We start from the raw sequence: 13,861 nt of genomic DNA, 5'->3' as shown, positions 1-13,861 counted from the left end.
TGGCATGCACACCTTGAGATCAAAATGCAGTTTGCATGCTCTGTGTGGTGCACATGGTCATCTTTGACCACCTTACAGGGCTCTGTCTGAGGGGCCAGCACAGTTTGGTGTCATCTGTGGATGCTGAGTACCAGAGCTACAGCTAGAGAATTTGTTGTGAGGACATCACCAGCCCATAGAGGTCCCCATGGGGGGATTTTCCCCTTCCACCAGGATAAGCTCCTGGGTTTCTTGGACATGTAGCTTTGTATCTCTGCCTGCTTGCTACACCTTCCAGAAGTGCTGTTTGTACCATACTGATATTGTTTATGTTGAATAAATGCTTTCTCCAGCCTCTTTGTTGTGGCAACTCTTTTTGCTAAATTCAAAAAAGTGGGGGGGGGTGTACTTGTCTAAGCATTGTGGTGATCATGATTATTTTTTTTAATCTTTAATGAAATGTTTGTTTTGAAAAAGTGCATCTTCAAAATGGGGACACTTGTGTAGGAGCCAAATCCAAGAGCAGTCTTAATGTTCCTGGTTTGGATGAGGTTCTTGAGCTGCACTTTCCCCCATCCCACAAGCACCCTGGAGCATCAGCCTGCTGTTTATTTCAGAGTGCAGGCACACAGATGTCACTGACACTTGAATGATTTCTGCTCTGTACTGAAGGAGAAGGGATTTGATGCCAGCTTCTGAAGTTTGTTTGCTTTTGGATTCATTCCCCATACAGTGGGATATATGTGTTCAGACTCTTCTGCTGGAGGTGGCTGATGTGGATGTTTAACTGCTGTTTCCAGTTGTTCCCGAGCACCAGCTTTTGTGAGGAGAAGCATCTGTCTCGTGTCTCTCTGTTGTGAAAAAAAGGATAATGAACACAGACGGATTCGATACTTTAGAATAAACTACCGCATGAGTATTCATTCTAATGTCTAGAACAGATAAGCTTGCCCTCACTTCCCCCAAAAAATCCAAGGGCATTAGAAATGTGTAACTTTGAGTTTCTCAGCAGTAATAATTGCTGGGGCTTTGACAGGGAATATATATGCTACTGAGTAGCATATACACTTCTGGTTGAGCTGGGCTGGCTTACAGGGAAGACATTGGCTAAAATAATTCCAGCCAGCAGTGTCTTGACCTGCAAACTAAAATGATCCTCACAGTCCTGTGAGTCAAGCTGACAGTTTGTACTTGAATGTTGGTCCTTCTGTGCCTGAGCTTGGGTTGTTTTGTAGTGGCATGGTTTTTGTCGAGGCTTCTGTCTTAAGAAGGGAACCAGGATGACTCTACTCAAGACCACAGAGTGTAAATAACACTTAGGACACCTGTGCTAATATTTTGAGAGGAGGATTAAGCCTCCCCTCTCTTTGATTTTTGTACACTTAGCACATTGTAATGACTCGTGTTCTTCAGATATCTCCTATTCCTTCCACTTGCTACCAGAACACTGACATGGTTCCTATGTTATGGTAGACCAGTTGCATGAGTGCACATCTCAGCCCTGCAGCTACTGTGGTTTTTTTTAACCCAGGTATAAAGGCTTATTCTTTAGCAATGTTTTTGAGTGGAGTTGGGGAGAAGATGGTATAGAACAAAAGGCAGGGACAGGAGAAGGGATTTGTAAATTCTTCTCCGTGATCCTTGGCCCCCTTTGGTAGGAAGGCTTCTAAATTATACGGATTTTTGTAAATCCCAGGAGGAGCAGTTAGGGCAGGGCTGCTTTTGCTTTTGTTGAGCCTACAGGAGGGCTTGCCTAGAGCAGAAAATGTGAAGCAGGTTCAGATTTATTCTAAAAACTTGTGCCTATGAGCTGCTTGTTGTGGAAAGACTCCTTCAAATATCAACAAGGAAGTGGAGGAGCCCCAAACTGCTCTAAGAGCAGTGCTTTTGTATGCTAAACCAAAACTGAAAAGTTTTAGACAACCTAATTGCCTTTAGCCTGCCTAGCACATAGATTTTGGCACTTTTGATTACATCATCTCTGTCATACACTCATTATGAGTAAAAGCAGGAACTAATTTTTATGAAAAGTTGTTGGAGGCAGGGGGGAATCATCTGGATATTAATAATGATAAATTCTTTACAGGGTATTTGAAGTATTTTGGTTCATGGAACTGTTATAAAACTGTATTTTCTGTTCTTAATTTTGTTTTGTAGGATAAATAATAAAATGTTTGAGGAGGAAAGCTATGAGGGGTCAGACTGTTGACAGGTCAGGAGGGTCAGTGCCCATCCAGCCAGTGCAGGTGGTGGCCATGCTTTGTGCCCCACTCATGAGCAAAGCTGATGCAGTTCCCAAGGCAGACAGCAACCTCTGTGATCTCCAGTGTGGGAACAACCATGGCTGAGCTCTGAACCCGTTCTTGGGTTCATGTCTCACCTGCCTGACACCAAGAAAGGCTTCTGAATAGCTTCTTGATTATTTTTGTTGTCAGCTGTTCCAGATAGCTTGCTGGAGCCTGTTGAGTTTAGTTTCTTTATCTCCCTTCTCTCCACCTGTAATTCTTGCTAAGGAATTGTGTTTGTAATCACATTAGGTGGTGGAAGCTTAGCTCACCAGTAGTGCCTTGTTTTAATTGCTTTTTACCAAAGCTTGTTCACTTCCACGTTCGCAATAATCCAATGCAACCCATGTATTTCTTCAGAGACTGTTTGCCCCTGTGTTATCCTTTCCATAGCTGAACAATACAGGGATTTAACTAATGCAGTTATATAACTCTGATCTGTTAAATGCTGTACTCACTGAATGGTGATCTTCTGTGCTCTGACAGTGCTATTGAGTTGTGCCACATTAAAAAAAAAATGGGATTTTTTAAGGACCTGCTTCTCTGAATCCCATTTTTGCTTTAGTTTCGCTGGGGCAACTGCAGTAGAAATACAATTGCCTAATTTCAAAGTGTCTCCAAAATGGTACTGAACTGTTTTTATGCAGGGAAATGTGTTTTGTGGGCTGAGACTGGAGCAAGGTTAGCTTTATTGTGCTTAATATCAGCCACTGAGAAGGACTTTGTTTCATGAGACCCATAAACACAGGTAACTTGAAGAGGAAATGTTGAAAAGGAGGAGGGTGAAATAAAAGAGTAAAAGGTTTTACTATAAAGCATTTTTATTTCTTGGGAGTTTTAGTAGGTAAACTGTGTAAATGGCAGCTTGGTTATGACTTGGGTTTGGAAACTGGTTCCCTTTTCTTATGCTTTGTGGGTTCTTTTGCCTTTTAAAATGCCCACGGTCCTCCAACCTATCTCCCATCCTGGCAGTGATGTTTATACCACACATTCTTCTACTGTTTTGTGCAGCCAGTGTTATCACAGCTATGCTGAATGAGGTTCCTGCCTAACTACAATATTAACCCTGCAAATCTGTTCATTTTCTCTCGAGCAGCCCCAGGCAAGGTATACAGGAGAATGTGTCCAATTGAAAAACTGTGACAGACTCGGTGGTGCTGCACTGTGCTAAATTGCAAGAGAGCTATGTTTTTTCTGCCAGAGAAGATCCTGTGAAGGGACATGCTGGTGTCTGTCTTGTACAAGTTACAGAATTTATTTTTCGTTTTAGTCTCAACTTTCATTGATAATTTTATCTTTATTTTTTCCAAACTGTCTGCTTTTAAGCACTGAAATGTGTTCCTCAGACCTGCTGCTTTCCTCCTGCTAATTGTCCAACGCATGCTCCCCCCACCATTAGTTTGTATCAGTCCTTGACTTCTTACTTTCACCTTTGTAGTTGTTGTTTTTAATTTTTTCTTCATTATTTTGCTAAATACCGCTCTGCAGATCAGTAGCATCTTGGGTGGTGGTTGTACCACATAGCATTTGTAGCAGACATTAGTTTTGCATAGCGTGTGTACCTTATTTTGTCTGGACTTGTCTTCTTTGCGCTGCAGGCACCTCCTCCAGCAATTGTAGTGATTAAGCCTGGTATTTCTGCAGATTTATATTAACTTCTGCTTATAATGAAAGAGGAGAAACCCAACCCTTCCTTCCCCCCCACCCAAACATCTAAACTAGATGTTTTTCTCCATTCCCTTAATTTTTATCAGTATTAGACCGAAGCTTGCTTTTGTGTATGAAGGAAAATTAGTTAAGTACCTTGTGGTTTATAGATGTCTTTTGCTACATACTCCTCGGATTTATTGTGCAACGCTGGCCTGTAAATCATTTCAGCCAGACGATTACCTGGCTCATGTTGCCTTTATGACTTGAGTCCTTTAACAGCCATGAAAAATGGAGAAACGCTGGTTCTGGCCGCAGCGGACTTTGCTGGTCCGAACGCCCCGTAACTCTCTGTGATGGCCGCGCTCCGCTTTGCTGAGGTTTGCTGCCTGGCTCCGAGGAGATGTTTACAAGGAATCCATTACTTTGTGCAGCAGAAAGACGGTGTTGAAAGAACAAAGGGAGTTTTGTGATGAAGTGTATCTGACTTCTCGCTGCTTTGCTTACCTTTTAAATGTAAAACTCGGTCATTTGCAAGGGCTTTTAGTTCTCAGGGCATCCCTATAAGATTCCACCCCGTGTGGAGCTGTCCTTCAGTCGAAAGCGGGGTTGTCCCAAAACCGCTCTTGAACGCATTTCTATTTTAATCCCCAACTTTGCCTGCCGCCTGCCTTCCTGGCTCCAGCTCACCGCCCTGCCCTGCCCCGCCCGCAGCGCGCAGGCGGCCGCGGCTCCCTCCGCGCTGCTGCAGCGCTCCCGCCGTGACTGAAAGTTGGATTCATCAGCAAAGCATCGGCTCCCGCTCCGCGCTCGCAGCCCGCCGGCCCCGGGGAGCCGCTCAGACCCGCAGCCTATGTGCGGCACGCGGGGGCAGCTGTCGCCATACGTATAACTTTTAAATGGAAAATGTCTTTCTCAAAGGCTGTCGATGTCCAGTGGTCTGCAGTCCATGAGCAGTTGACTAGTCCAGGTGTTTCTGCTTCTGTTCCTGTGCTATGTGAATTGGGAATTCAAGAGAAGAGTGTGCAGGATGGAGGAGTTGAGGGTTTGTATTCCTGTTCTGGTGGTACGGCAGTGACGGAGGGCTTGGGAAGGAACAGAAACTCTACCTGGGGTCGTCTCAGTTAAGGAAAATATTGTTCTCAGTCTTTTTGTCTGTGTCGATTTCTGTCAGTGCTTTCATCAGCTCTTAAAAATGAGAATGATCCTTTTTGTTGGTATGGATTGACAGTCATGAATAGTGTTCAGGAAAAACTTGGTTTTGAATGTGATTTCTTCTTTGCGGATTTTATCAGTGCGTTTTGCCCCACTTATTTAAAATGTAGCCATTTCAATCTCAGAGCTGGATTCGTTTTAAAAACTGACGAATATTTGTCTGTGCTTTACTAAGATAAAAGTCATAATCTGAGGCTATCAGACAGTCCTATTGAGTCAAGACTGGGGGTTTCTGTAAGGTTTTAAAGGAGATCATTAATCCAGGTCTATCTTTTCACAGGACAGTCGGCCCAATATGTCAAGACCTCTGATCACTAGATCCCCTGCATCTCCATTGAACAATCAAGGCATCCCCACTCCAGCACAGCTCACAAAATCCAACGCACCAGTTCACATTGATGTGGGTGGGCACATGTATACCAGCAGCCTGGCCACGCTTACAAAATATCCCGATTCCAGGTAACTTTAAAAAGCTTCTTCTGCATGTCTTTGGCAAACTCCTTTTCTTCCTTTTCGTGCTTGGACGTCCTGGGGCTGTCTCAGAATGATGAATTTAGCTCCTTTTGTTTCAAAATTAAATTAGCTTTCTTTGTTAGTAGGCAGTTAGAGACTTACTTTTCTTTCCCTGCTCCACTGTGTTTCTGACAAATGACGCTTCTGCAAATCCAGATGCGTGTGTACTAAAACAAAGCTGAGAGAAAAGAGCACTTACTTTCTACTACCTAGGATTCTGGGTTTATGCCAGGGCACCCATGCTGTGGTTTGTTACATTCAAAAACTGTAGTGATACTGCGTTTAATCCCAAAGGTGGGGGTGTTGGAGTATTTGTTTTGTTTCTTTTGGAACAGTAACTGCTCTCCTGTGCTGTCAACACGCCATCTCACAAGTGTCACTTGAGGCAAAGGCAAAGTTGAATGAAATAAACTATAGGACAGTATGAACAGAATACTTTTTATAGAATCTTAGGACTTTTTAAATAATTAGGCTCTTAACTCTCATGTACCTTTTGAATGAAGTATTTGTGACTCTGGTAGCTCACTGGTATTAAGCAGTCAGAGAACTGCTGCATGTTTGAGCAAACGTGCCTGTAGAGTGGCTAAAACAAGAGTGCATCTCTAAGAAATCCAGAGTGCATTTAGCAGTGTGTGTGGGCATTACCTGGTGGTGCTGGCAGACAAGCAGAGTGTAGTGGCACTGTAACTCTAAGGGTTGGTTATGAAACAGCAAGAAGTCATTGTGTCCACAGTACAAATCTCTACCTTGCCCTTCGCCGCCCAGTCCTGCTCTAGAGGGCAGGCAGTGTGCCCATTGTGTTCTCTCCAGTCTGAGGGGGGGGATTTTTCAGTTTCTTGATCCCACAGCTCTGACTTGCCTTTTCAAAGGGCACAAAGCCCACTTCATGGGACGTGACTTCATTCAAAGCCTGGGTTTGAATGAAGTTTGAACTTGATGCTGCTGCCTCTGCATCATCGGCTCCCAGTGTTAGGTGGGCTGAAGTAGTGCTCCCGAGAGGGCTGGAGGAAGAGAGCCGTACACACAGCGAGGCACATGGCCTCTCTTGTCACAGCCTCCTCAAGGAAGGCCTGGCAGAGGGGAGCAAAAGAAGCCATGCCAAAGCCTGGGTCTGCCAGGGGAGATTGAAGTAATGTCTGGGAAAACGTGAACTGTTCTTTGAAAACCAAATCTGTTCTTTTGGGTTTTTTTTTTTTTTAGAAGCTTCTTGTGTTCAGCTCCTAGTAGCTGTGAGTGCTTCGTGGGTTTTTTGGTAGTTGGAGCAGTGATGGTGTCTGACACTGTTGTATATGCAGAATAAGAGGCTGCTGCTTCTGTTTTCATGTCAAATTCACAGAGAGAGTATATTACTTCAAGTGAAGAAACACTAAAATGTCATTCAAAAATGTGTCTGGTGGCAGTGGAATTTAAGCTTAATGTATTCTATGCTCAATTGAGCCATTGTAGCACTTGAAAGTGAAAGCTATGCCTGTAGTATCAAAGCCAGTTTAATAAATTAAACATTTTAAAAGCTCTTCAAACATAATTTAAAGAAAACCCAAACTCTGAGTTATAGTCATTCTGTTTCAAGTCGTTCTGACATGTGTTTGTGTTTCAGTTCTGACAGTGTCTTTTGAACCTCTTGATGAGTGAATATTTCCAGCGTAGCTGTTAGAACCTGGAATTCCCAGCCACTTCCAGAACTTGAGAGATTTTTTTTTAACATTAGCAGCTTCAAAAGAGTAATTATTATACTAGTTTGAATGTCAAGACAATGGCATGAAGCAGTATGCCAGTAATCATGATATAGTTGTTTGGGTTTTGTCTGAGATTTTGCTATGAGGTTTTTTTCCAGTGGAGGGTTGGGATGTATATATGTGTGTATATGTGTCTGTACATATTTATATAGAGTGAGTGCTAGGTAAAAATTATCCAGTAATATTTGGACATTAATACAAATAGTTTCTTGAAGCCTGACATTGTCAGTTTCATATCTGGCTAGACTACAACTTCATTACGCAACTTTAGCACAAGGTTTTTGTCAACATTGCTTATATGTTTCTTTTTCTGTCAATATCACCTGTGTGAATGATACCAAAACTAAGGAAGGTCTCATAGATATTTTTGGGCCAGTTGAAACCTCCTGAGACTTACTGTTATATGAAGTATTGTCTATGAAAAATAAGGTCTCGATTATCTTGCCTGAAAGAGCGCTGCTCCAGGGATGAGTCAAGGCATCGGTTGCAGGCTCCAGCATGTAACAGGTTGAGACACGAAAGTCATTAGGTTTCTGACTCGTATTGCATGTAGTCTAAGGGCCAGAAGCCTAAAATGAACCTTTCATCTGTGGGCCAGGTACCAGAGTCATCTTTCTTTGTGAGATTGAAAGGGTGATATTCAAACCGGTAGCTCTGGAGTCACTCTGAATTGCTGGTGTGAGGGAGACCTATTCTGATAGAGAGAATAGAGAATAGAGAGAAAAGTCTCTGCTTTGGAGCAAGTGTACTCCTCCTTTTGGAGTCAGTAGCACCTCATCTTGTACCTTGCTGTTTTCTTCTTCCTGGACAGTAGAGTATGAATTGGAAAGAGTACTTTAAAAAAGAGTTCCTTAAATGATATCAGGTAAAGACTTGTAGCTTGAAGGGATCATTTTCCATAATTCTTCTGTTAGGTTCCCCAACCTGGTTTGTGCCTTGACATGTAAAATGCCTACTGACAGATACCTGTTCATTCCGCCAAAGAAACCTTGGTGTGACTGTAAAAGTGTCTTGCTACTGTTGCTGGATCCCTGCCCTTTGCTTTGGAAAGACAATTGTGGGTTTCTCTCAAATGCTCTTGTGCTTGAAGAAGCCAAAGAATCAGGACCGATCTGTGTTTTGGGCAAAAGCTGACTTGGTGAAGCAGTCCAACAGACAAGCAGCTTATCTAATAGATGGTTTGAATTGAGTAATCCTAGAATTATAAATTCTGAAGCTGAAATAATGCTTAAAAAACCCCTCAAAGTTGATTTTAGTATCATATAATTTCAAAGAGCCCAATTATAATACAGACTAGGGAGAACCTATTGTTTTCACAAGGAAAATCCCCTATGAATATTTTAGCTCATCAACAGGCTTCAGGTTCTCCCAAGAAACCAGTGAGAACATGCCTCAAACATGGTCTCATGAAGCTCAATAATACAATTTGCCAGACGTAGGCTTCACGAAAAAGCCTAAGTTTGAATCAGCCTGTCTACCAAGAAGACCTAATGTGAGGTCTCTCTGCTGAAATAAATAGCAATTTTCTATTAAAGTCTGAGGAGGGAGCAGGTGTCCTTCTATGTAGCTGTCTCCACTGAGACCTCTCCACTGTAGACCTTGGTGCATTCAGCCCTGCACAGATTGTACAATCTTTGGTTTACTTGAAGTTACCATATCTTCAGGTGGGTACCTGGCAACAGTGAGCTATCTGTTAAAGACTTGGGAGTACAAAATTTTTTTAATTGCTTGGTTTTTGAAAATAAAGATTTTTTTAATAGGTTTTTTTACCACTGCACAGGAAAAAAAAAAATCCAGGAAAGGAGGATCCAAGATGAGGGTCTGCTAAAGGAGTCTTTCTCCCCCAAGAGCTCAGGCACATGCATGCAGTGCCATTGTTCCCCGTGGTCACCAAAAAGTTTGAGGAGAACGGGTTGAGGTGTTAGGATTTATGACTGTGAGGAGAGGAAGCACTGGCTGGTTAGCCCTGATATTTTAACCCAAGCAGCCTACTCTCCTTCCAATGCATTGTCATCTTGCAGCAGGATCGATTTGGAGTCGGCATTCCTACAACTCTCAGCCTTAATGCTGTCTGCATGGCATCTACCAGAAGTTATTGTGTACCAGGCTAAGACAGCCTCAACTGAATATTGAAGCTGAATGGGAAGATGTAGAACTTTGATCATACAAGCATCAGCTGTCTGATATCTCTGATATCAGCAATATCAGCAGTGTTGTCTATCTCATATGTTCAAAGCATCTGAACTTTTAATTAGTTCTGTCCAAGTCATCTGGTACAAATATTTGCGTAATACCATGGCATTGGATTGCCACATCCTATATTCCCACCACAGAATGGGAAAAAATCACTTAAAACCTTGTATATAACTTTGTAGAACCTTTTAGAGTGTCTGTTTGTGTTGCTACATCTCCCATCTTGAGTTACTCCCTGCATATGAAGATGGATTCTTCTTATACAGTATTTCACAATCCTTCCATATTTCTGCCCAGGGCTATTTCAGGTTTTCATATGAACCAATCCATTTGTGTCCCAGTTTTCTTACCCAATCTTCACTCTCAGCCCTCAGGGAAATTAATTTTCACACACTTGGATCCAGTTAGGACACTGTGTTTTTTTTTTTTTTTTTTTTTTTATTATTATTGGTAAGGGTTTATTTTGCATCAAGAGCACAGAATTACTTAGGAGAATGCCCAGACTGTCCTTGGCCTTTTTTGACAGTTTGGAAGAAAGACTTATCCTTCACAAGTTGTGTAGGTAGACTTCCAACGACGTGCTGTGAATCAGGCAGCAATGCTTGCCTGTATCAGAGCTCTGCCAGTTTCTATTATCAGTCCCCAGGTCTAAAATGAACTGACATGGCCCTTAGTTCAAGCTCCTGCAAATTGAAGCACCATGCGGAGACTTCTGTCTTGGTAGGAGAGGGTGGTCTGCACTTTGCATAGGCCTCCCTCTGTAACACCTGCATGAAAGCACAACTTTCCTACTCACCTTGGAAAGCACCTCTCAAAGTGCTCTAAGTTATGCTAAACTTGAAGAAATACAAAATTTTCTAACTAATGAGCATTTGGTGATTTGGGTTTTTTAAGGAAATATTGAGAGAGTGGTTGTTACTGCATCTTTATTTCCACACTCTTTATTTATATTTGTCTTCCTGAGAGGTCCATCTCTTTCTGTATCTTTTCTAGAACAGCAACATCAAGGGCAAGCTTCTGTGAAAGGGCAAGCTTCTGTGAAAGTTTTCAGTATTGCTGTAACCAGCTTTGTCTGCTGCATTAGCATGAATGGTCCAGGTCACAGCTTTTTAACATTTTGTAACATTCCTGACAGGAGGGAAATAGGCAGAAGAAGTTGGCAGAGGGTCAGTTCAATCTTTGTTATCTATCCTGTCTTAGTCATCTCGTTATTCACCTTTTATATTTCATCATTTGATTGCTGCATGGTCTTGTGGCAAGGAAAAGTAAGGGCTCGAGATAGGGAAATGCATTGACTCTCACTGACCTGTTCTGTGACCCAAGGTAACTGATTTAACTTTGAGCTTCACTTGCTTCCTACCAAGGTTAACAAAAAAACAATTTGTAGAGTGCTTTGGGATGATGACTGAAAGTGTAAAAGATTACTATCTCTAAGCATAAATATTTATAGATCCAGTAACTGAGATAGAGGTTGATGATGTTGGTATCATCAGTAACATGTATTAATAAAAAATAAACTGTTGATTCATGAGGACCAGACTCAACAGAGTCAGGCAGTACAGTTATGTTGGTTAGAGTAACCACATATACAGATTTGGAAAGAAAATGGAAACAGAACTGTGAATGATACTATACTTTATGCCTATTTAAAGAAATTCAGAGAATTTACACAACTAATATTTTAAAGAGATCTCTCTTTAACACACATCTGTCAATAAAGAGCTCTGAGGGGTATTTTCTGGTCCTGGCTGAACCAAGATTAATTGTAGCTCTAGGTATGTATATTGAATTTAGGGTATATATTGACCTTGTTTTGCCTCAATTAATGATCACCACAGGTCAGTCATCACTGTTGCCTCAGTAGAAGTAAATATTTTTCAAGTTGTATCCTGTAATATGTTTAACTTGCAAGGTCAGCAAGTTGTTGCTGATGCTTGTGGCTGGTGACTGGTGAAAGAAATAGCACCATCAGATTAGCAGGTTCTCACATCATGTGGTCAGTAACTGGTGGTGAGTCATCACTGAAAGGGGCCACGAAATTGATGTCTGTCTTCCTGTTCTAAATGTCAGTAAAAGTGGGCTTATGTGTATTTACTTGGAGGGTAAAAAGCAGTGTCCTGTATTTGTTCAGTGCTTTTGCACTCAAATCTGTAAAATATCTGTAAAATCAAGGTAGTGGATTGTTGGAGAGCTCTTTGCACATATGCAGAGCCAGGGAAAGTAGATGTGCAGACTTGATGCTACAGGGTTTCATTGCATGCTTATTCTGGCTGCCTGGCTATGACAGTGTATCAGGAAGTATGTTCAGAGGAGTAAGTGTCTGCATTCAGGAGTGTTAGAAAGCTGAAGACTTCAGCTCCTTATTTCTGAGGCTAGTAATCCTCAGAAGTAACAATCATTTTTTCTTGAGGGGAAAGAAGAAAATCCATAGCCATATAATCAGTGTAGGGATTCCTTTGCCAGTTGGCTTATGTGGGTTTGTAGGGGTTGGATCAGTCTGTAAGTCCAGCAGAGGGGAGGTTGTCAATAACTAGTTTAAGGGTCTGTGCTTTGAGAAATCATTTGATTGCAAAGGCTGCTTGGAATCCTTGGTGGATGGGAACCTTACAACTTTTGTATTTTTCGCCCAATAGCATGGTTTCATAAGCTAGACTGAAGGCACCCATGCAGTATTTCTCACTCTGCCTGACCTGGGAAGATAAACCAATATTCCGAGGCTCTGTGTCTCGCTGACCTAATGAGAAAAAAATCCCATTAGAAACTGAGGTGGCACTGAAGTATTCTGCTTATTGGTTACTTCTGATAGGGCCCAGGTTTTGAATCATAGTCATGAGGTTCAGTGGCTTGTTTTGCCTTTTGCTGTACTTACAGAGGTTCCTGATGGCAAGGAGTGTATTAGCACAAGGTTCTCATTCTGCTCCTGCATAAACTGTTTGTACTTCATGGGTCTTTCATGAATTGCCATGTAGTTGCTAAGCAAACTGGCATCTAGTACGTACATAATTGCAGAAGCAAACATATTTGGCTTCCAGTTTTGCTGTCAACACCCGGCCACCTCTTGGGTGTGTTTGAAGCTTTAGGATATAGATTCCAACTTCTGGCTTACCTCTTTCTGGTGATGATCAACTTTCTGGCTGGGTTTCATGTATACAAGTATGCTTGCCATTTGGGGATGTATTTGCAGAGGTTGCATAGGAAATGGTGAAAACTGCTCAGGACTCAATGGTTATCTGCAGTCATTTTGATTCAAAGGCACAAATGCTGTGTTGGCTAAGGGAATGTCACTAGTTCCTGTTATGTGAACTTTTCCTCTAACTTAACCAGTCTGCAGTTTATTCAAATATCATAACCAGACAAGTGTCATCTGGCAAGCTTTACTCTCCTTTTGTCTTTTGTTCTCAACCTTTTTTTTGCTTTTGTCTAAACCATGCAAGATGTTGATGTCTCTTCGATTCTTGCCTTTCAGTATCTTTTTTTCTGTCCTGTTCTGCTCTGACCATTGACCCTACTTCTGTCAACTAAAGTCCCTCGTTGCTTTGTCTTCATTTCTTTTTCATACACACTTTTCTATCTCTGTTGGAAGGAGTCAGAGCTCACAGAGGTCACAAGTGATCTTTACCTGACCAGATCAAAGCACATTGTTTGCTTTCTTGTCCTTTTCCCCCCACATGTATATGGTTTTCTAGCTCTTGTTAGTAGTGAGCTGTCTTAGAGTAGGTAAACAGCCAGCATATTCTAAGGATATCTCAGATACTGCTTTTGCTCTTAGTGACATCATTTTGGGGATGTCTCTGAGACTCATTCACATTGATTTCTTTCATTGAGTCTTTAAATCGATAATCAAATAAATTGTTCCTAGCCCTGATGTGTACATTAGCTTGGGTCTGAAGGACTCTTCCAGCACAGTTGCAGCTCTCAGCAGAAAATGTGGGCACTTTTCTAGGCACTTTCAAGGCACTTTCTGCCTGCTTCTGAGAACCAGCGGACTTCTGCAACTGTTTGAAAGCATTTATGCTGAGCTTGTAGCTGCTACTTGTGGATTGCTTTGTAGGGATGTGCCTTTAGGAAAGCAGGGGGCTCACAGTCACTTTCCTATCCAGTCCTTCCACTGTGCAGCACCGTGTGTGTAGACACTTGGGTAGCTCAGGTGCTCAAAGCAATATAGCATGGCGCTCCACCTGGACTCGTTTTTCCTGCTTCCAGCAAACTCAGCAGTGCCATGTCTGGTACCCAAGCTAATTACTGAAGACCTATCTTTGCAATTTCTTCACACTGCTGCATTTTGCAGAACAG

At 42.1% G+C, this 13,861-nt stretch overlaps 1 protein-coding gene across 1 annotated transcript in view; it reads left to right on the top strand.

Moving 5' to 3' along the window:
• Nucleotides 1-13,861, top strand: part of KCTD1 (potassium channel tetramerization domain containing 1) — a 66,925-nt gene that overhangs the window by 27,946 nt on the left and 25,118 nt on the right. The window contains 1 exon segment of the mRNA XM_053994879.1: nucleotides 5,407-5,585. Within this exon segment, the coding sequence (XP_053850854.1) occupies nucleotides 5,407-5,585 (179 nt within the window).

The sequence above is a fragment of the Vidua macroura genome, chromosome 1 (genome assembly GCF_024509145.1).
Source record: "Vidua macroura isolate BioBank_ID:100142 chromosome 1, ASM2450914v1, whole genome shotgun sequence".
NCBI classification, from domain to species: Eukaryota; Metazoa; Chordata; class Aves; order Passeriformes; family Viduidae; genus Vidua; species Vidua macroura.
This window is presented reverse-complemented; position numbering and strand designations above follow the sequence as displayed.